Genomic DNA, 23,722 nt, shown 5'->3' with positions numbered 1-23,722 from the left:
TTGCTATCTATAGGCCCACATTGGACCTGGGTAAAATGGATGGCTCTGGGCTGATCTTATTCATTAACACTGGATGGCCCTGGAGAAGAGCAGACAGGGTCCACTAGGGCATTTGACATCTTCAGTGGCTGCTGGAGTCTGAAGCGTGGAATTGAAATATTTATCTGGTGAATAACATTGCTAGTTAATGTATATGAATATACTTCGGTTTTGTGCTTAAATTCTCCATTAATTTAAAAGACACTTCCTTTCTGGTTAAATCATCAGAAGGACATTGTGGACAATGGGCTGTTCTGAAGCCACAGGAAGAGGAGGAGGCCAGTGGCGCATTTCCGGTGCGCGGCGCTTTGTGAAGCTGTGACTGGAGCAGCTTCCGGTATTTACCAGAGTTTCGGACTCCACGTCTCCTGAAGATGCCGAAGAAGAAGACCGGGGCCCGAAAGAAGGCGGAAAGTCGCAAAGAACGGGAGAAGTTAACCCGGGCGGCCAGGGACATCGTGGATGTGGCGAAACACCCCTGTAATGCCTCTATGGTGGGTAAAGGAGAGCAGTCAGGTGGCTGTCAACCTGCAGTGATGACTCTATGAAACATGGCTGCCACGGCCCAGGCATTAAACTCTCAAAAACAGAAACAAATACCGTCCACAAACTCTATTCTTATATTCAGCCTGTCCTGTTATTTGTTCTGTCTGAAGGCTATGCATAAAAAAAATCTCATTCCCGGACATCACAGCTAATCCAATTTCACACTCTCAGCTCTTCTCTCCATCATCTTTTCTTCTGTCCTGGCTGCTATCCATAATTTCTTTGTTTACCTCCCCCTGTTATAGCTCTCTATCTCTGGGCTCCATTTTCTCCCATGCGCTCACCTCCACACCATCCCCTCCCCTCCACTTCAGAATAAATACCAGATTTTCTGAGCTACTAACAGTTGTGACAAGTCACTGGACTCAAATTAAACACTCTGCTTTCTTCCCACAGATGCTGCCAGACCTGCTGAGTTTCTCCAATTTCCGGTCCTGTTTCAGATGTTCAGCATCTGTAGTTCTTTGATTTATTATTCCTCAATTCCAGTGCTTTTTTGTCTGCCTCCCAGCTTGTGCCCTCTTTAAAATTGAGTTCATCAAAGTACTGCTGACCAGATTTTTACTTTTACTTTTATTTGCTCATCGTCGCTGTATTTTTTGACATATGTAAGCTTCTGATTCAGCGTCCACGTTCTCAAACCTCTCCGTGGCCGTAGCCCCTTCAAACTCTGTAATCTCCTCCATATCTAAGATTTGAATACCTTTCCAATTCTGCCCACATTTCTTATTTTCACCCCTCCACTATTTCTCCGCTTTTTCTTGAGATGCCTAGGGCCTAAGCTCTGGATTTCTGCTGCAAACTACTGACTCTCCTTAACCTCTTTGACAGTACTTCACATGCCCTAGAGTATCAAATTTTGTTTGCTAATGACGCTGTTTGTGCCTTGAAATGTATAGGGCTTTATATGAATGTACATTTTCAAAAATAATTAAACATAACATAATTTTTACTTTATACAGACTGACAGCAAAGGATCAGGCCCTATGAAGCGGTTTACTGGTGCTTAGAAATAAATCTGGTTCTCAGTGACCACTTCTATGTCTTTAATCTTGTTTAAGGGGTTTGCTGATAGAGCTATCAACATTTATATTGGCCTACAATCTCCTGAAATAGCGCAACCCTTATCAGTTTTCATATAGTATAATTCACTGTTGATAATCAGAGGATTAGATAGATTAGATAGGGTGGACAGTGGGAGCCTTTTTCCTCGGATGGTGATGGCTAGCATGAGGGGACATAGCTTTAAATTGAGGGGTGATAGATATAGGACAGATGTCAGAGGTAGGGTCTTTACTCAGAGTAGTAAGGGCGTGGAATGCCCTGCCTGCAAAAATAGTAGACTCGCCAACTTTAAGGGCATTTAAATGGTCATTGGATAAACATATGGATGGTAATGGAATAGTTTAGGTTAGCTGGGCTTCAGATTGGTTTCACAGGTCGGCGCAACATCGAGGGCCGATGGGCCTGTACTGCGCTGTAATGTTCTATGTTCTATGTTCTAACATGATTGTAAAATTTGTGAGCTTTGTTGGCCAGAGTTTTTAAAAAGTAAAAGTACGTACCAAATACTAAAAAAAAATTCATGCGATAGTGACTAGCATTTATATTAAGTCTAGTTCTCCAGGCTTAATATAACATTGTAGCTTGATGGGCCAGTCGAGAGTCAAACATCATTCATTTCCTCGAATTTTTAAAAAATGTTATTACATTATTAAAATTTTTTTATGACTGTTCTAATTCTGCTCTGATATTGTTCTCTCTTTTGTTCCCATCAAAATAGGAATGTGACAAATGCCAAAGGTAAGATAGACCAGAGAATTACTTTTTCTTAATTTTTCAAAATTTGTCACATTTAATCAAAGACAATAACAGCATAATGCTATCATTATGTAAGCCTTTGTACATGTTTCATGAGCATATGTTTGAATATTCTCAACAAAATTCTTTGAAATTTGACTTTGGAATGCCCCTGTTAGTTGTCCACATTTAGAATTCATATGACAGTGCATATTTTCGTGCAATAGATGTTTATTACTTAATGTTTCAATACTTAATTTTGCATTTGTTTCCTATGTTCACTTTCCTGTCTTGGTCAAGACGGCAAAAGAATCGAGCTTTTTGTTACTTTTGTAATTCAGTACAAAAGTTACCTATTTGTGCACAATGTGGTAAGTAGGATTCTTGAATTAGCATTATTGCTTAAATTTAAGTTTTCTATCTCAACACCCAGTAATAAATGGGAACACTAAGTGCAGATACCTAGAAAACTAAGTTTTATTCTAAAAAGCTTAATCTATTTTAAGATATTCTTTATTGGGAATGGCATGGTAGATTTTAATGTTAAGAACTGTTGGAAGTTGTGTGTCTGGGCTGTTACTGGTATCTGAAACTACTTTGCTACACCAATTTATTTAGGAGAACTGTACATATTGCCATAGTTTAATCAATAAGTATTACTGTATTAATTTAATCCTGACTGTATAAATTTGTTTCTATAACAATTTGCGAATCACATAAATAATGTAAAAATGAAATTGTTCATGATGGTATTGTTAACAAAATTCTGTGGGGTTATAATTTCAAAGACTCCATTTGCTGCAGCATTTGCATAAAGTTGGGTGAAATTGGTCAACTACTTGATATAAATGTAAAATATATAACTTAATTTTGTAACGTTTTGATGTGCTTCATGGGTGCTCACCTAATTTAGTTAAAAATACAACACTAATGTGAAAAGCCATATGCTGGCTTTTTGAACTGTGCATCAGTGTATCCATTTGTGAGTGGGTGACTATCGGGAATATTGCAGACAATAGTTTTATTTAATAACTGACTATAAAATGTGGTAATTTGGTACAATAAGTTGAGATTGTTTTAGTGGCTACAGTAAAGAATGAGGTCAAACTTGGGAGTTGATCAGTTGCTGGTCTTGCACTCAGTTCCTGGAGTATATTGACATATCCACCTCAACTGTATTGATCTGGTATCAAGGCTGTTTTTCTGAGCTCCACTCACTGGTTGTAAGAACCTTGAAATATCCAAAAGCAGCTCACTTTTTCCAGTTATTTGCTACTTGGGACATGTCAGGCTTCATTTGAATTGGAATATTGCATGAAGTCATGTCATTTTAATTGCACTGGGGATCCATTCTGGTTAGTTGCAGGCCTGAATAAAATAGGCCTGAAAATAGAAACTCTAAGCGGATGTCAGAATCTGGTGTAAGCCCACGAAGAGTGAAGTCAGAACCTAACACCAGTGACGGGGAAAGCCCAATAGTTGAGATATTTTATCGAAAGGAGTAAGTGGGTGAAAATCTGTGCTGGAAATGAAGAAAAATACAAGATAATTCATAAAATACAGAACAAGGGGGAAGGGAAAAGGATAAAGGAAAATAAAAGGCTGTCTCTTTAGAACACAACTAGTTGGAGGGTCAGGTCACTGAAGGATATTGATAACTGATAGCAAGTGAGTACAATTTACGTGGAAGGCATATGCAAAATTAAAACTCTTGATAACCTATATGATGGAGTAGTCTACTTGCTGGTCAGTGAACTAGGACATGTGACGTGTTCCTAGTCAGAATGTTGGTAGCAAGGTAATCCAATATGACCAACCATCATGTAAGGTAATGCTGAATATGGCCCTGACCTAAAATAACAGATTCAACAGAATTGTCCATGAATTGAGTTCTGTCATTTTTAATCAGACACCCCAGGGCTCAGCAAAGTAGAGGATGGAGTATGAGCTCAAATGATGGATCATAAGAGAGGCATTGGAAAATGTGCTTCAACCCATACTCGGAGTTTAAGTCTATTTAATCAAGGATGGAAAATGTCACTAGTGATTCAGTATTTAGCAAAATACTGCAGATACTTGAAATGTGAAACTAAAACAGAAAATCATTGAGATGCAGATCAGTTAGAATCTCTGGAGAGCAGTCAGGCTTGAGTTTTGGATGCAAACCTTAAAGAACTTAATTAAAGGTGAATTGTAGTTTATGTACACACAAGCAATGTTTCTTTGTAAATTGTATGTTTCTGTCCTCTAGGGAAAACAAAATGTATGTTGAAGAGCTCAGACTGTGTTATTAAACACCCTGGTGTCTATAGTACAGGGCTTGCCATGGTGGTAAGTATTCACTTGGCTTTTCTGCATCTGTGTAATTGGAGGAGTTTTTGTGGCTGGGATTTGTTGCTCACATGCAGTGCTTTTTTTCCTTCTATTTTGATCCAACTTGAAACAGTATTAAAAAAATGGAGTCCGTTTCACACAAGGTTTTTCACATTTTGTGATTCTCTTATTGACTATGCAGTGCATGTTTTGAATGAGTCCATATTTAAATAAATGCAAAGAGAATCTAAGTTGAAGAATAATGGACAAGATTATTTGTGTATATAGATTATTAATGCACTAGTGTTGAATAAAGGCTTTGTTTGTCACGTTCTGTAACTGAGTCTATAGAAATTTGACATTGTGCCTGTCGCAAACAATATTGAAAATATAGTTTTTAAAAATGGATTTGTTAGTAACGTTGAATACTAGATACGTGAAACTAAAGCCTAAACTATTTCAAAATGTAGGTAGTCAGGAAGAAAATTGTTTTTATTTTTCACCCTTTTAGGGAGCAGTCTGTGACTTTTGTGAAGCCTGGGTGTGTCATGGGAGGAAGTGCTTGAGTACACATGCCTGTAGCTGCCCTATTGCTGATGTTGAGTGTATTGAATGTGAGAGAGGCGTATGGGAACATGGTAAGGATCATCATGAATTGTCTGTTTTACAGGAAGGTTAAAGACTGTAATATTGAATAGTCAGCACAATAAATGGCATTCATTCTTAATCTTGCAGGATGATTTTGCATTCTGGTTTAATAATTAATTTGTGACAACATTGAGATCAAGTAGTAATAAGCAATGTTACTAACATTCAACATTATTTTATGTTTATAATTTTCATTAGTAATGAAAAATGATAATTTCCACAATTTTAAGATGAAAATTTAAGTTAATGCAGATATTTTAGAGTGGCCTGTTGATTGGCCTTGAAACAGCTTTTTTCAAAGCATGTATTTTTCTTGGATATAAAGCATTAAACATTTCACCAGAATATGACCAGTGATATGTCTTGCAACTGCCTTTTCTTTGTCCTTCCTTCCCTTACATCATGGGAACGTAGGAGTAGGTCATTTGACTTAAGCCTGTGTAATCTTTTTTACGTAAGGCAACCCTTCATACCAGAGATGAGACTCTAAAGTGCTTCTAAAGTAATTGTATCCTTTTTCAAAAATGAGACCGTTCTCCAGATGTAGAGTAGGGCAGGTGGTGTCATAATGGTAAAGTTATTAGATGAGTATTCCAGAATCTCACTAATGCTGTGTGGGCATGGGTTCAACTCCTATTACGGAAGGTAATGATATCTGAATTCGATTAAAAATTTGGAATAAAAAGCTACCCTAATGGCAAACACGTAACCGTTGTTGATTGTCATAAAATCCATTTGGCTCACTAATGTCCTTTAGAGAAGGAAATCTGTCATCCTTTCCTGGTCTGGCCTACATGTAAACCCCACAGCAATGTGATTGACTCTTAATTACCCTCTGAAATGGCCAAGCCAGCTGTCTGGTTCAAGAGCAATTAGAGCTGGACAACAAATGACTGTAAGCACTGGTGATAGAAATGCTTATTACCACTTGCCTGGCACATTGCTGCCTCAAGGTGATGGTGTATAGTTGTCCCATTCTCTGTTTTTCTACTGAGCCTCTATATGCTTCAACCGACATGAAACGCAAGTAATATCTTTCAGCTGTGAAAATTTATTCTCATGCAGATAATTCTGAAGCAGCAACTTAAAATAAGACTTCTAGACCCACCCAAATTTCTGAATCTCCTTCCACACTATTTAGCCTTTAATTTTGTAGCCATCACAAAACTTTTAATGTGCCCTGAGTGCTGCTCTTGACACAGTCATCCCTTCTGCTCCCACCACCCCCAACTCGGCCGTCCTGAAGAAGGGTCTAGGCCCGAAACGTCAGCTTTCCTGCTCCTCTGATGCTGCTTGGCCTGCTGTGTTCATCCAGCTCTACACCTTGTTATCCCTCTACACTTGCCTCTGTTTCATCTGCTGCCTCATGTCTTCAGCTGAAGCAAAAGTAAATTGGGCATCCAGCCCTGGTCCTGACATGCTTTTCTGCTTAGTTTACCTTTCCTTTCGAGCTCCCACATCTGCTCCTGCTTCCAATGACTTCTTTTCCCCTTGATATTTTACTGATATTTTATGAATAGATCCTTAGAATGTTTTGGCCTCTATTGCTCACATTTCTCCCAATGCTATGAGGGCATGGACAACATGAATAGAAAGTAGTGGTTTCGCCTAGTCAATGGGTCAGTAACAAGGGCATAATTTTTCAAGTGAAAGGTGGGAGGCTTGGAGAGGATTTTAAGAAAAGCTTTTTCAGCGAGATGGTGTTAGGGCTCTGGAATGTACTGCCAGGGAGGGTAGTTAGGGTGGGAAACTTCACAACCTTTAAGAAGTTCCTGGTTGATCATTTGAAGTGTCGTAACATTCAAGGCTATAGGCCTAGTGCAGGAAAGTGGAACTAGTGTAGGCAGTAGCATATGTCTGGCAGTTTAGATTCAATGGGCCGAAGGGCTTGTTCTGTACTGTGATTCTATGATTGTGTCGTTCACTGCAACACCTTGGAAATCTGGGAAAAACCTGTTTCTTTTTGTGGGAGGGAGCTGTGTTTTTTTAAAGCCACACAGCAACCCAAAAGTCTCTAAGCCATGTTGCATAGGTTTCTCCTTTGAAGTTACCATGCAAAAAAATTAAAGGGGCCTTTGTACTTAATTCAGATGTACTGAGAGAACAAAAGTTGGAGTTGTATTGCGAGTACAGATATATAGGATGTTTGTCTCAACCTATAAAGCTAATGCTTCATATGGCAGCATTATGGCAACATTTTAAAGTTGTTTTCATTGTATATATGGAGCATTATTAAGTTAGATCTTCTGTAGCATTTTACATGTAATACTTATTTCATTTGATTGAATAATACTTCTGGCAAAATACTTCTAGCAGTCATGGTGGTGAACCCACAGTGCCACATATTGGCTATATTAGCAATCTACAGCAGGATAACATCTCAATACAAATAGCAATGCTACATTAGAAACTTCTACTACAATTACTTAGATTTCTCATTTACAAAGATTGGACCTTTTATAGGTGGTGTATTCTTACCGTTCATTTGGAAAATTAAGTTTAAAGCAAAATTATAGCTGTTTCTAAATTGTGCAAATAAATTCAATAAAATATAAACCACTAAAACTGTTACATTCTCATCATCAGGCGTTCTCCCAAATGGTGCTCATCTCCACTTTCATACGTTGAAGAGATGCAAATTTGGAAGAATATACCAACATGCGTGACACAGTGGTTAGCACCGCTGCATCACAAGGACCCGGGTTTGATTCTAGCCTTGGGTGACTCTGTGTAGAGTTTGCACATTCTCCCCGCGTCTGTGTGGGTTTCCTCTTGGTGCTCCGGTTTCCTCCCACAGTCCAAAGAGGTGCAGGTTAGGTGGATTGGCCATGCCACATTGCCCTGTAGTGTCCAGGGATAAGACCATAAGACATAGGAGCAGAAATAAGGCTATGCAGCCCATTCAGTCTGTTCCGCCATTCATTCATAGCCGATAAGTTTCTGAATCCCATTCTCCTGCTTTCTCCCCATAACCCTTGATCCTCTTGACAGTCAAGAACCCATCTGTCTCTGTCTTAAAGATACTCTGACCTGGCCTCCACAGCTTTCTGTGGCAGTGAATTCCATAGATTCACCACTCTGTGGCTGAAAAAGTTTCCACTTATCTCTATTGTAAGGGGTCTTCCCTTTACTCTAAGACTGTGCCTTCAGGCCCTAGTCTCTCCTGCCAACAGGAACATCTTCCCAACGTCCACTTTGTCCAGGCCGTTCAGTATTCTGTAAGTTTCAATTAGATTCCGCCCTCATCCTTCTAAACTCCAAGTATAGACCTAGAGTCCTCAAACGTTCCTCATATGTTAAGCCTTTCATTCCTGGGATCATTCTCCGTGAGCCTCTTCTGGACCTGCTGCAGGGCTGGTACATCCCCCTGAGGTATGGGGCCCAAAATTGCTGTCAGTACTCTAAATGTCGTCAGACCAGAGCTTTATAAAGCCTCAGAAGTATATCCTGCTTTTATATTCTAGTACTCTCGAAATAAATGCCAACATTGCATTTGCCTTCCTAACTACCAACTCAACTTGCAAGTTTACCTTAAGAGAATCCTGGACTGGAACTCCCAAGTCCCTTTGCACTTCAGATTTCTGAATTTTCTCCCCTTTTTGAAACAGTCTATGCCGCCTACCAAAGTGCCTGACCTCACACTTTTCCACATTGTATTCCATCTGCCGCCACTTTGCCCACTCTCCTAATCAGTCTAAATCCTTCTGCACCTCCTCGCTGCCTCAATACTACCTGTCCCTCTACATATCTTTGTATCATCTGCAAACTTAACCAGCATGCCCTCAGTTCCTTCATCTAGATCATTAATGTATAAAGTGAAATGTTGTGGTCCCAGCACTGACCTTTGGAACACCACTAGTCACTGGCTGCCATCCTGAGAAGGACTGTTTTATCTTCGCTCTCTGCTTTCTGTCAGACAGCCAATCTTCTATCCATGCTTGTACCTTGCCTCTAACATCACGGGCCCTTATCTTACTCAGCAGTCTCCTCTGTGGCACCTTGTCAAAGGCCTTCTGAAAGTCCAGGTGGATAACATCGTTTTGCTTTCTTTGGTCCAACCTGCTAGTTACCACCTCAAAGAATTCAAACAGATTTGGCAGGCATGACCTCCCCTTGATGAAACTTGCTGACTTTGCTCTATTTTACCATGCACTTCCAAGTATTCAGGAATCTCATCCTTCACAATTGTCTCCAAAATCTTACCAATGACAGAGGTCAGGCTAATCGGCCTGTAATTTCCTGTCTTATGCCTTACTCCTTTCTTAAACAGGGGGGTTACATTAGCAATTTTTCAATCCTCCAGGACTCTCCCTGACTCTAGTGATTCCTGAAAGATCACCACTAACGCCTCCACTGTCTCTTCAGCTATCTCCTTCAGAACTCTGAGGTGTAGTCCATCTGGTCCAGGTGATTTATCCACCTTCAGACCTTTGTTTTTCTAGCACCTTCTCCTTGGTGATGGTCACCATACTCACCTCTGCCCCCCAACTCTGGAGTTTTTTGGATATTACTTGTGTCTTCCACCGTGAAGACTGACACAAAGTACTTATTCAGTTCCTTTGCCATTTCTTTGTTCCTCATTACTACTTCTCCAGCACTTTCCAGTGGTCCAATGTCCACTTTTGCCTCTTATGTGTCTAAAGAAACTCTTTAGTCTTCTTTTATATTACTGACTAGCTTACCCTAATACTTGGTCTTCTCCCTCTTTATTTCTTTTTTCATTGTACTCTGTTGGTCTCTGCAGGCTTCCCAATTCTCTGGCTTCCCACTTCCTTTTGCCACATTGTATGCTTTCTGTTTTGCCTTTATGCTGTTCCTGACTTCCCTTGTCAGCCATGATTGCCTCATTCTCCCTTTAGTATACTTCTTTTTCCTAGGGATGAATTTTTGTTGTTCTCCCGAATTACTCTCGGAAACTCCTGCCATTGCTGTTCCACTGCCATTCCTGCTAGGCTCCTCTCCCAATCAGTTCAGGTCAGTTCCTCCCTCATGCCTCTGTAGTTGCCTTTATTCAACTGTAATCCTGTTACATCTGATTCCACCTTCTCCCTCTCAAACTGAAGAGTCAATTCTATCATGTTATGGTCTCTGCATCCTAAAGGTTCCTCCACCTTAAACTGCCTTATCAAGTCTGCCTCATTGCACATCACTAAACCCCTCCATGAAGGTTTCCTCTTAGTGCTATGGTTTCCTCCCACAGACCAAAGATGTGCAGGTTAGGTAGATTGGCCATGCTAAATTTCCCCATAGTTTTCAGGGATGTTCAGGCTAGGTGGATTAGCCATGAGGAAATGCAGGGTTACAGGGATAGGGTAGGGGTTGTATCTGGGTGGGATGCCCTTTGGAGATGAATTAGCTGTGGTAAATGCGGGTTTGCGAGGGTAGGGTATGGGGAGGTGGTTCAAGTCTGGAATGCTCTCCGGTGTAGACTCGATGGGTTGAATGGCCTCTATCTGCACTGTTGGGATTCTATGATTCTAACTGGTTTTACCATCCACTGCCGCATTTGATGGGACCATGTACAACATTTTCAGGTCTACTCTGCTAAAACTGTTCACTATTCCATGATCACCGTAAAATACAGTGATAACCTCTGGCTTCTATAGTTTGTAACTATGTCTCTGTAATGGCTACCAGATCATATTTATTCATTTCTATTTGCACACTCAATTTATCAATTTCGCTTTGAATGCTACATGCATTCAGATACAGTGTTTCATTTTATCCTTTTGCTCTCTTTTTAAATTCTAGTTTTATCTGTTGACTCTTGGTTCGTCCTCTCTATCCCTTCCTTGATGGTCTGTTTATCATTGCCAGTTTAATACCTTTATATTTGGCCTTGACTCTGCTCTTTGATCTACCTACATCATCTCAAATTTGACCCCTTGCCAATACTATTCAGTTTAAAATTCTCTCTACTTCCTTAGGTATGCAGTTGGCAAGAACACCGCTCCTAAGCATTGTTCAGTTGGAGACTGTTCCACGAACCAGAACCTACATTTTCCACACCAGTCTTTGAGCCACACATGCATCTCTCTAATCTGATTTGCATTGTGACAGTTTGCACATGGCTAAGGTAATAATGCAGAGATTGTGACTTTTGAGGTTTTGCTTCTTAATTTGGCACCTAGTTCCTCATACTGACAATTCAGAACCAGCTTTATCTTGCCTGTCTCATTGGTACCTACATGGACCACATCACCAGATCCTTCTGCTCCCACTCCAAGTTCTTTTCCAGCCCTGAGTAAATATTCTAATCCTTGGCACCAGGTATCCATCTGGACTTGTGCTCCTTGCTGCAGAAGATGGTATTAATCTCATCACTACCCTGTCATGTATAACTGTAACCCTCATACTTCCCTATTTACGTGAATGGCTTCCTGTTTTACAGTGCTATGATTGTAGAGTCATACAGCATGGAAGCAACCCTTTGAACCAATTTATCTAAGCTTCCTAAACTGAGCTAGTCCCATTTGCCTGCATTTTTAAATGTATTGTACTTGCCTCTACCACTTCCTCTGGCAGCTTGTTCCATACATGCATTATCTTCTGTGTGGAAAAAAGTGCCCCTTAGGTCCCTTTTTAAATCTTTGCCCTCTCACCTTAAACTTATGCCCTCTAGTTTTTGGACTGCTCCACCACTATTTACCTTATCAGTACCCTTCATGATTTTATAAACGTCTTTAAGGTCACCTTTCAGCCCCGTTCACTACATGGGGAGAAAAATAGTCCCACCCTATCCAGCTTCTACTTATGACAGAAACCTTTTGGTCTCAGTAACATCCTTGTAAATCTTTGCACTCTTTCCAGTTTAATAACATTCTTCCTATAGCAGGGCAGCAAGAATTGTACACAGTATTCCAAACGTGCCTTTACCAATGTCTTGTACAACTGTAACATGACGTTCCAACTCCTGTACTCAATACTCTGACCGATGAAGGCGAGCATGCCAAATGTTGTTTCACCACACTGACTACCCGTGATGCTCCTTTCAAGGAACTATGTGCCTGCACCCTTATGTCTATCTGTTCGACAACACTTCCCAGGGCCTTGCCATTAACTGTGTAAGTCCTGCCATGGTTTGTATTACCAAAATGCAACACCTTGCATTTATCTAAATTAAACTCCCATCTGCAATTCTTTGGTCCACTGATCCAGTTGATCAGATCACATTACTTGTAGATGACCTTCTTCACTATCCACTGTACCACCAAATTTGATGTCATACGCAAACTTACTAACCATGCCTCCTATTTTCTCATCTAAACTGTTTCTATAAATCACGAGCCAACAGTGGATGTAGCACCAATCTTTGTGGTCACAGCTGGTCACAGGCCTGTATCTATGACTCTAATAACCTCTATCATCACCCTCTATCTCCGATCATCAAACCAATTTGTATCCAATTGGCTAGCCCTCCCTGGATCCCATGTGATTTAACCTTAATAACTAGTGTACCATGCGGAACCTTGTTGAAGGCCTTGCTAAAGTCCATGTAGATAACGTCTACTGCTCTGCCTTCATTTATCTTCTTGGTCACCTCTTCAAAAAAAGCCTCAGTCAAGTTTGTGAGACATGATTTCCCACGCACGATGCCATGCTGACTATCCCTAATCAGTTCTTGCCTTTACAAATGCACATAGATTCTGTGTCTCAGAATCGCCTCTACCAACTTACCCACTGCTGACCACCATCCCACCGGTCTGTAGCTCCCTGGCTTTTCCTTGCAGCCTTTCTTAAATAATGACACAATATTAGCCTCCTTCTAGTCTTCTCGCACCTCACCCGTGGCTGTCAGTGATACAACTATCTTGGCTAGGGGCCCAGCAATTTTTTTCCCTAGCTTCCCACAATATCCTGGGATACACTTGATCCGGTCCTGGGGATTTATCTACCTTTGTGTTTTAAGACCTCCAGCATCTCTTCTGTAATGTGGACTCTTTTTAAAGACGTCAGTATTTATTTCCCTAAATTTCCCAGCTTTCATGTGTTTCCCCGCAGTAAATATTGAAGTGAAATATTCATTTAGGATCTTGCCTATCTCCTGTGGTTTCATACATAGATGGCCTCGTTGATCTTTAAGAGGCCCAGTTTTCTTCCTAGTTATCCTTTTGCCCTTAATATACTTGAAGAATCTTTATATTCTCCTTTACCCTATCAGCCAAAGCTATCTCTTGTCCCCTTTTTGCTCTCTCGATTTCCCACTTAAGCGTACTCCTACACACCCCCATATTCCTCAAGGGATTCACTTGATCCCAGTTGCCTATGCCTGACAAATGCCTCCTCCTTTTATCATGACCAGAGCCTCCATATCTGTAGTCATCCAATGTTCACTACTCCTGCCAGTCTTGCCCTTCACACTAATAGGAATGCTGTCCCTGAACTCTCATCATCTCACTTTTGAAAACCTCTCACTTGTCAGACATTCTTTTACCTGTGATCAGCCTCCTCCAATCAACTTTTGAAAGTTCCAGTCTAATAACATCAAAATTTACTTTGCTTTGATTTAGAGCTTTAATTTGTGGACCAGGCCTATCCTTTTCCATAACTATTTTAGAATTATTGGCACTGGTCCCAAAGTGTTTCCTACTAACACCTCAGTCACTTGCCCTGCCTTATTTCGCAAGAGGAGGTTGAATTTGGCCTCTTCTGTAGTCAGGCTATTTACATATTAATTGAGAGTGTTTTCTTGAACACACTTAACAAATTCCTCCCCATCAAAGCCCTTAACACTATGGCAGTCCCAGTCTATGTTTGGAGAGTTAAAATCCCCTACCATTACAGCCTGATTCTTACAGCTATCTGCAGTCTCCCTACGTATTTGCTCCTCAATTTTCCACTGACTATTGGGGGGTTGCCTATAAAAGAATTCCATCAATGTGCTCACCCCCTTCTTATTTCTCAGTTCCACCCATACAGCTTCACCGGATAATCCCCCAGGAATATCCTCTCTAAGTACTGCCTTGATGTTTTCCCCTAATCAAATGGTCAGTTAACTCATGCATCCTGCAGCTCTTGCTTTCATCGAGACAATCTGAAGTAACCTCAGACTTGGTTGGATGGTTGTAAAGGCGGATGCTCCTTCCTTCTGGTTTCCCTTGCTTGCAGTGACACACTCCTGTGCTTGAATATTGACCAAATCAGACAATCCAACCCTAAGATATGTGACTGCCTCGTGTAAACGAAGAATCCAGGAAATTTTTCCTTTCCCTGATTGAGTCAGAGTTTTCACAGCATGGAAAAGCAGCCCTTCAGCCCATTGCGTCTGTGCTGGTCATCAAGTAAACACCAATTCTAATCTCTTTTTCAGCACCTAGCCTGTAGCCTTGTATGCTATGGTATTCAAGTATTCATTTAAATATTTCTTGATTAGTTCTGTCATAAGAGTTCCCACATCTTGGAATCTGACCGTGAGTTCCAGATGCCCTCAATCCTAAGTGAAAAACATTTTTCTCAAATCTCCTCTAATCTCCTGTTCCTTACTTTAAAAATGTCACCCTTGGTTGTTGACCACTCTTAAGAGGTAAAGATTCTCACTGTGTAACCTGTCTGTGCCCCTCAGGACTTTGTACACCTCAATCAGGTACCCCCCCAGTGTCAAGTAAATACCTGCTTTTAAAATTCTCACCCTTGTCAAATCCATCCGGGCTTTGTCCCATTCCTACCTCTGTAAGCTTTTCCAGCCCTGCCATGCACTAAGATATGGTCTTTTCTAATTCTGATCTCTAGTACATTTCCAATTATGATTGCTTTGTCATTGGTGGCCAGGCTTTCAATGTCTTAATTTGCATTTCAAAAATTTCATTCTTGTTTTTAAACTCCTATAAGGTCTTTCTCCTCCCCATCTCAGTAAAATCTTCCACCCCACAATTCACACGATATCTGAACTCATCTAATAAGTCTACAAAATCATGAGCGGTACAGACAGGGTGGATAGCAAGAAGCTTTTTCCCCAGAGTGGGGGACTCGATTACTAGGGGTCACGATTTCAAGGTGAGAGGGGAAAAGTTTAAGGGAGATATGCGTGGAAAGTTCTTTACGCAGAGGGTGGTGGGTGCCTGGAACGCGTTGGCAGCAAAGGTGGTGGAGGCGGGCACGATAGCGTCATTTAAGATGTATCTAGACAGATACATGAATGGGCAGGGGGCAGAAGGATACAGATCCTTGGAAAATAGGCGACAGGTTTAGATAGAGGATCTGGATTGGCGCAGGCTTGGAGGGCCGAAGGGCCTGTTTCTGTGCTGTAATTTTTTGTTCTTTGTAATTCAGATATCTTGAGCACCCCAGTTTTAATTGCTTCAGGCCATGCCTGCAGTACTCTCCCTATACCTCTCCATTTGCTTTCCTCTTTTCAGACACTCCTGAAAATTTTCCTCTTTGACCAAGCTTTTGTCCAATAATGAGGTAGCTGTGTTGTTGAATTACCAACGCTCGTATTATATTGTTAGTTATGTTGATTGGTATATTAGTACTGAGTATTTTTCTATTTTCTGTTCATACACGTCTATCCAAATTGTCACTTGTCTCAGCAAATTTCTGCTGGCATCCAGTTAAGAAAAATAAAGCAGATGGTTTGGTTTCTTTTTAAAGAGTACGTTCATTAACTTTATTTCTGACCTTCTTATTATGCGGACTATACTCATTACTGAGTACACTAACATGCCGGTTGATGTTGTACTGAGCCATATGAACTAAAAGGTCTTGTGTGGTAATTCTTGTCTTTAATGGTGACCACTTTAGCAAATTACCACTGCTTCCAAGGCAATTCATGTATCAACACAATGTGTTACATAGCTTCCAGTTCAACAGTGGATGACACAGCAGTATAGCCTGACTTTAATCCTTTCCTATTCCTAAGTTCGTTCACAAGTAGTTTGCAGGATGGGTAGCTAGATATATCTAGTAATCAAGCAAAAACCCTGGCTGAATTTTCATCATGAAGGCTAATTAAATTATATTAATGAATAGGATCACACTCTTTTTAAACTGTATTTAAGTTTTTCACTGAAAAGAAAACCAAAATTAAAAAAAGAGGGTCCAGATTTTGACCTGGGATTGTTTCTCAAACTTCAGTTTTTGTCATCTTACTCTAATGCAAAGCTGAAATGGTGTCAGCTTACTACCTTTGAAATTGTCTGTAACGATTTTCAAAAATCAATTCATAACATCATTCATTACTTACTTAAATATTGCAGTATTTGAGGAATTAGATAGAGAAACTTCCTGTATCTATTGGCTGATATTTATGTTATGTTACAGGAGGAAGGTTGTTCCGATGTTCTTTCTGTCACAACTTCTTGTGTGAAGATGATCAGTTTGAGCACCAAGCCAGCTGCCAAGTCCTGGATGCCGAAACTTACAAGTGTAAGTTATTTTTGATGCATCTGTTGCATAAACCCCTATTAATTTTTAAAATATAAACATGGTTTTCTTGGTTGCTTTTCTTAAAAACTGCTTTTCAGTATTGGCTCTTCAATGGCATGTTTGAGCACCAAGTATCTACAGTGTTGCAGTATCATTGGGAACAGGGTTGAAGTCTAGCCAGAGTCAGTGGATTGGATGAAAATCTCATCTATGCCTGCAAGTGTACAACTAATTTAAGAAATCCCATACCTATGGGGTACTTATACAGAATAGACTGCAATCTAAATGGACAGACCCACTAAAAATCATTGAAATTAAGTTGTGGTGGAAAGATAGACTGCATGCCTTCTCTTGATAAAACTGGCCTTTGATTAATATACAATATAAATTAGATATAATTTTAGGGGAGACAGCTAGTGTAAGACATGAGAGTCTTACATAGATCCTTTAGGAGATGTGGTTCTTAAAAAAAAAAAAAAAAAACTTTGGGTTAGGATGGGTTTTATCAAATTAAAATTAACACTCTTTCAAGATCTATGCTCTACATTCAGTTGGAGACATTACAAGGTGATGGGAAGTCTTTACATTTATAAATTAGTGGCTCCAGGAAATGTTTCTTACACGTTGCTGTTTGATCTGGGAGCTCTTCTGTTTCCTTTCATTGATATCTCGCCATGATGACGATAGTCGTCATTAAAAAAAATAGTTGCGAGTGGCGCATTTCTCTGAAATTATAAAAAATTTAATGCAAGAACAGATTAATAACTTGGTCAGTTACGGGATCAGTTGGGTATTTGTTAATTACTGCACTTCTACCTTATTAATTAAGCTTGATTTCTTTCCAGGCGTCTCCTGTAATCGCCTGGGGCAGCATTCTTGTCTACGTTGCAAGGTGAAGCTAACTGGATTTCAACAGATTTTTTTAATTCCATTGAAATTTCAAGTCACTATTTTTTACCAATTAAATTCTCCCTTTGGTAATTTAACTGGATGTACTAATTTCCTTTTCAGTTGAAATTGCCATTCAATGTGTATCTTCATAATTTTAATGCTGTACTGTCACTAGTGACTTGTGTTGAACAGTAATTTCTATATATATTTTTTGTCCCTGTACCTTCCCCTTCCCTGCAGGCCTGTTACTGTGATGATCATGTTCGCAGCAAGGTCTTCAAACAAGAAAAAGGGAAAGTGCCACCTTGTCCTAAATGTGGTCATGAAACACAAGAGACAAAGGATCTATGCATGTCCAGTAAGTTCAATCATTGCATGATATGGCTTATACAGAGATTCTGATTGCCCCCTATTTTGAAATGAGACTGTTGTGCTAATCTGTATTTACCTCTGTCACTAAAGTTCTGAAAAGTAAGGTTTTTGCTCCTTTTTTTGTTATCCGTTGTCTGTAAACAATGTCGCTGAAAAAGTAATGGATGGATTTCCACAAAGCTTGGTAATTAGAGTATGGCCTAAGTAATAATCATTTGGACCGTAAGTGATTGGAGACAATTAAGCTATTTGTCCCATGAATCTGCTGCACCACTTTTTACCCTCTGCCAGTCAGCCAATCTTCTATCCCTGCCAGTACCTTACCCCTAACATCATGGGCTCTTATCCAGGAGCCTTCTGTGCAGCACCTTGTCAAAGGCCTTCTGAAAATCCAAATAGATCTCATCCAATGGCTCTCCTTCATGTAATTTGTTCATTACTTCCGTAAATAATTCTAACAAATTTGTCAGCCATGATCTCCCTTTGACGAAGCCATGCTGACTCTGCCCTGTTTTACCATGTGCTTCCAAGTACTCTGCAATCCTCATCCTTGGTAATGGACTCTAAAATCTTACCAGTGACCGAGGTCGGGCTAACCAACATTTAATTTCCCATTTTCTGCCTTCCTCCTATCTTAAATAGGGGTATAAAATTAGCCATTTTCTAGTCTTGTGGGAACTCCCTTATTAGTGATTCCTGAAAGATCACCACCAATGCCTCTACAATATCCTCCACTATCTCCTTCAGAATTCTGGGGTGTAGTCGATCTAATTTATCTGCCTTCAGACCTTTTAAACTTCTCCAGCACTTTCTGCTTAGTACTGGCCTCTGCAGTCACCTCTGCCCCCGACTCTCTTGAAGTTCTGGTATGCAATTAGTGTCTTCCACTGTGAAAAGTACCTATTCAATTCATCTGCCATTTTTTTTTGTTCCCCATTACTACTTCTCCAGTCTCATTTTCCATCAGTCCGATGTCCATTCTTGTCTCTGTCAACTTTTATGTATCTTAAAAATTTCGCTTTTGGTGAAGATGCAGATCTAGATCCTAGAATTTTTTTACAGGATGTGTTATGTTTGAAAAATAAAGTATTGTTCTATTAGGTATACTTGATTTTTTTTGGTTTAGCATGTATGGATTGTCTCAGTTGTTGTGGTGGAATTGATCAAAGCTGTCAAAATGCCAGCATACTTTTCAGAGCAGGTTGTTGGATGTGGATTGGCCTGAATCTTCCTTTGTATGATAGAAACTTTCAATAATAGGATTTTATTGTTTAGGCTTGTTGTTATACAGCATAAACAAAACAGAGAAAAGCATAAAGAAAGGGCTGTGAAAATGTAATAACATTTTGAATCAAGTGTAGCAGTCTTTTGCATTCCACTGAATGCCACCTTCAGTGTCAGATATTGGATTAGTTGATTGATCTATTTTCATTCAAAGGCTATTATTTAACATCACTTAGAAGAAGATCTTCTAATTTTTGAGGATTGTTAGGACCATAAGATGCAAGAGCAGAAGTAGACCATTCAGTACATCGGGTCTTTTCTGCAATTCAGTTAGATCATGGCTGATCTGATATTCCTCAACTCCACCTTCCTGCCTTTTCCCTACAACCTTTTGATTCCTTTACTGATTTAAAAATCTATCTCAGCCTTGAAGATACTTAATGACCCATCCTCAATAACCCTCTGCAGTAAAGAATTCCACAGATTCAATACCATTTGAGAAGAACAAGAATTCCTCCTCATCTGTCTTAATGTGGAGGTACCAGTGTTGAACTAGAGGGGACAAAGTCAGAAGTCACACAAGACTAGGTTATAGTCCAACAGGTCTATTTGAAATCACAAGTTTTTTGAGTGCTGTTCCTTCACTGTCAGGTGAAGTCTGCTTTCTGCAGTTTTTGTCTATTTTATATAATATTCAGCTTCCGTAATCCTGCCTAAACTCGGGTTTTCCCACATTATACTCCATTTACAAATTTTTGACCACTTGCTTAAACTCTTAGCATCCCTATGCTTTACTATAATGAGACTATAAAATAATATTTACTGCCATAAGATTGTTTAAATCAGTGGTCACCTACATGCTCCATCTGGTTCAAAATAGCCATCACTGTTTGTAAATTTTTGTAGGGCTTTTCCCCAACCTGTATCTCAAGCCTGTTTTCTCCACTTTTCCATTAATGGCAGAGCGTTCAGCCATGAAGTGTCTCAATATGAATGTTTTTGCTTTGTTCATTTATTACCCATCAATGCGAGCCTCCTGAAAACTTTAGACTGTACTTTCCCCAAACCTTGCCCTTGGTTGGCATTTAGTTCCCTCAAACTGCATCTTTTGGATGGTTCACTACAATGATGACTTTCGTGAACAGCTCAGAACAGAATATAAAGTACTGAAATAAGGGATGATTATTCCAAGTGAAATAAAAAGAATATATTTAAGAATACAGAAGAAATGTGTGCAATGCACTGTCATCCTGATGATACTGACTTGGAGCAATATATTTTTGTCTTTGAGGCCAAAGGTTGTTTAAATTCCATTCTACAATTTGAGCACAAAGATCAAGGGTGGCAGTCCAGTGCAGTACTAGGGAGTTCTGCATTATCCAATATGTCATCTTCCATGCAAGGTGTTAAACGAGGCCATGCACACCCTCTTAATTGATGTGAAGGAAAAGGGTTAGGGTTTATAGTCAGAGTCACACAGCATTGAAACAGACCCTTCAGTCTAACTCATCCATGCTGACCAGACATCCCAATCTGACCTAGTCCCATTTGCCATCTTTGGCCCATTTTCCTCTGAGCCCTTCCTATTCCTATACCCATTTAGATGCCTTTTAAATGTTATAATTGTACCAGCCTCCACCACTTCCTCTGGCAGCTCATTCCAGACACAGATCACCCTCTGCATGAAAAAGTTACTCCTCAGGTCCCTTTTTAAAATCTTTCCCCTCGCACCTTAAACCTACGCCCTCTAGTTTTGGACTCCCCCACCCTGGGGAAAAAAAATTTGGCTATTCACCCTATCCATGCCCCTCATGATTTTACAAACGTCTATAAGGTCACCCCTCAGCCTCCAATACTCTAGGAAAAATAACCCCAGCCTATTCAGCCTTTCCCTCTAGCTCAAATCATCCAGTCCCAGAAACATCCTTGTAAATGTTTTCTGCACCTTCTCAAGTTTAACAATATCCTTCCTATAGCAGGGTGACCAGAATTGTACGCAGTATTCCAAAAGTGGCCCCACCTTTGTCCCATACAGCCACAACATGACATTCCAACTCTTAACTTTATTTTCATAACATTAAGTATAAGATTTATCCCCAGTGACCTGGTTAATATTTACTGCTTGATATACATCACCAAAACAGATTATCTTGTCTTTGTCATGTAACTGTGGGAGCTAGCTGACCACACTTTGGGTGCGACCATAACAGTGATTATACTTCTCACGTCATTTGTTGGCAGTAAAACTCTTTGGGATGTCCAGAGATCATGAAAAATTCTGTAGAAATGCAAAACTTTTTTAAAACAATGCTACTATAACATTCTAATAGGACTGGACAGCGTAGATATAGAATGCGTGTTCCCACAGTGTAGGGACATGGGGTAAACCATTTAGGACTGAGATAAGGAGCAATTTCTTCACCTAGAAACTGGTAAGCCTGTGGAATTTGCTACCACAGAAAGCAGTTGAGGTCAAATCATTGAATGATTTCCAGGAGTTAGACATAGCACTTGGAGCTAAAGGGATCAAAGGATATGGGAGGAAAGTGGGAACAGGTATTGAAGTGGATAATCGGCCATAACTATAATGAATGGCAGAGCAGGCTCAAAGGGCTGGATGGCCTATTCTTGGTCCTATTTTCTATGTTACGACTGAAACCAGGGCAACATTTGAAAATATCTGTATATAGAACCATTCTCAACTGTAGGACATGCCATCTAATTCCATGTAACAACTGTTAAAATGTAAGCATTAAATAATTCTTTTTTGGTATTTGAATGCAAGTGTCAAACTTAAAAATCAAATGGTTCATGTAGGGTGGTCTGCAAACTTCAAGAACCTGATTTTAACTCTGAGTGAATGGGTTACAAAAAATTGTATATCAAATGAATTATTTTTGTCTTTTAGCTCGCTCAGTGAAGTTTGGCAGACAGTCTGGTGTTGAAGATGAAAGCGCTTCTGGTTATGACAATTACTGGAAAAATTTGGCACCTGGAGGAGGTGAAACATATACTGTTGACGAAGATGATGAGTACGGTGAGGATGACGAGGAGTATGACGAAGAGGAGGATGATGACACAGAGTATAAAGCAGAAAAAGAGCCTGATGACGATGTTAAAGGTTACAGTGACACATTTGCTGCTCTAAATCTGGGGAGAACCTGTGCGAGTGGATACGCACACTATGAAGAATCATAAGGATGTATCATGATGGCCAGTCACTGTGGATGTGGTGTTACTTCATATTTTAAAATATACCTTTGAGTGATATGTTAACATAAGATACATGATAACTGCATTTTGCAGTGCAAAATTGTTCATTGAGAATGTAACTTTAAAACCAATGCAGAGTTCTTCAAACTCATAAAATAAACACAGTTTACTAATTCACCTGTTTTCTCATGTCTAAAAATAACTCACTTTTAATATCACAGGCATTTGACATTTATGTATGCATTTTATTTCTTGCTTTGTTTTTTATTTTAACTTGTACTACCATCAAGAAATCAATTTATACATGTTCATTGCCATTGATGTGATTTCCTGTTTAGTTTATTAAGCGAAGTAACTAAATAATTCTTTAATTCATAGATCATAGAACCCCTACAGTATGGAAACACACCCTTTGGCCCAACAAATCCACACTGACCCTTGGAGCATCCCACCCAGACCCATCCCCCTATAACCCACCTAATGTACACATCCCTGAACACTATGGGCCAATCCATCTAGCCTACACATCTTTGGACTGTGGGAGAAAACTGGAGCACCCGGAGAAAACCCACGCAGACACAGGGAGAATGTGCAAACTCCACGCAGACAGTCACCCGAGGGTAGAATCGAACCCGGATTCCTGGCACTGTGAGGCAGCAGTTAGTTTTGTGTTTTTGATTATAATTTGTAATTATATTGGAATTAATTTAATTCATTCTTGGCTCTTGAATATCTCTAGCAAGCTCAGTTTCCCATGGTGAGCCAAGGCTTTCGGGCTGAGTTGGCTGTATAGTACTTTTCAATTCATTCACAGGATGTGGGTGTTGCTGACAAGACCAGCATATATTGCCTGTCCTAATTGCCAGAGGATAGTCAACCATATTACTGTTGGTCTGGTGTCACATATAGGTCAGACCAGTTAAGGATAGCAGTTTCCTTCCTTAAAGGACATTAGTGAGCCGGATGGGTTTTTCCTGACAGTCAACAGTGGTTTTCTGGTCATTAGGCTCCCAGTTTGAGATTTTTACTGAATTCAAATTCCTCCACCTGCCATAGCAGGATTTGAACCAAAGTCTCCAGAACATTACGTGGGTCTCTAGATTAATAAACTAGCAACAATACCACAAGGCCATTGCCTGCCCTTAAAGTGGAATTGATGTTAGGAAAGCTGGTTGCTGCCCTGAGAAGGAGTGACGGGTATCTATCCAAAGGAGAAAAGGTCACTATCCTGGGTCATAACCTCAATGCTTTGTGGGTTTCTGTAGTTTCATAGGGAGATGATCAGAATGTTCTGTCAATGCTGATTCGCAAA

General features: G+C 40.0%; 1 protein-coding gene across 1 annotated transcript; it reads left to right on the top strand.

Moving 5' to 3' along the window:
• The first annotated feature begins 301 nt into the window (after window positions 1-301).
• Window positions 302-22,587, top strand: znf330 (zinc finger protein 330). Its single transcript, XM_020517987.2, has 9 exons — window positions 302-533; window positions 2,369-2,388; window positions 2,686-2,756; window positions 4,637-4,716; window positions 5,210-5,336; window positions 16,606-16,710; window positions 17,556-17,602; window positions 17,842-17,959; window positions 22,106-22,587. Exons 1-9 carry the CDS (start codon window positions 414-416, stop codon window positions 22,393-22,395), a joined length of 978 nt encoding a protein of 325 aa, XP_020373576.1. The 5' UTR covers window positions 302-413; the 3' UTR covers window positions 22,396-22,587.
• The last annotated feature ends 1,135 nt before the right edge of the window (window positions 22,588-23,722 follow it).

The sequence above is a fragment of the Rhincodon typus genome, chromosome 1, assembly GCF_021869965.1.
Source record: "Rhincodon typus isolate 14 chromosome 1, sRhiTyp1.1, whole genome shotgun sequence".
Taxonomy (NCBI): domain Eukaryota; kingdom Metazoa; phylum Chordata; class Chondrichthyes; order Orectolobiformes; family Rhincodontidae; genus Rhincodon; species Rhincodon typus.
Note: the sequence above shows the minus strand (reverse complement) of the source record. Positions and strands in the feature narration are given on the sequence as shown.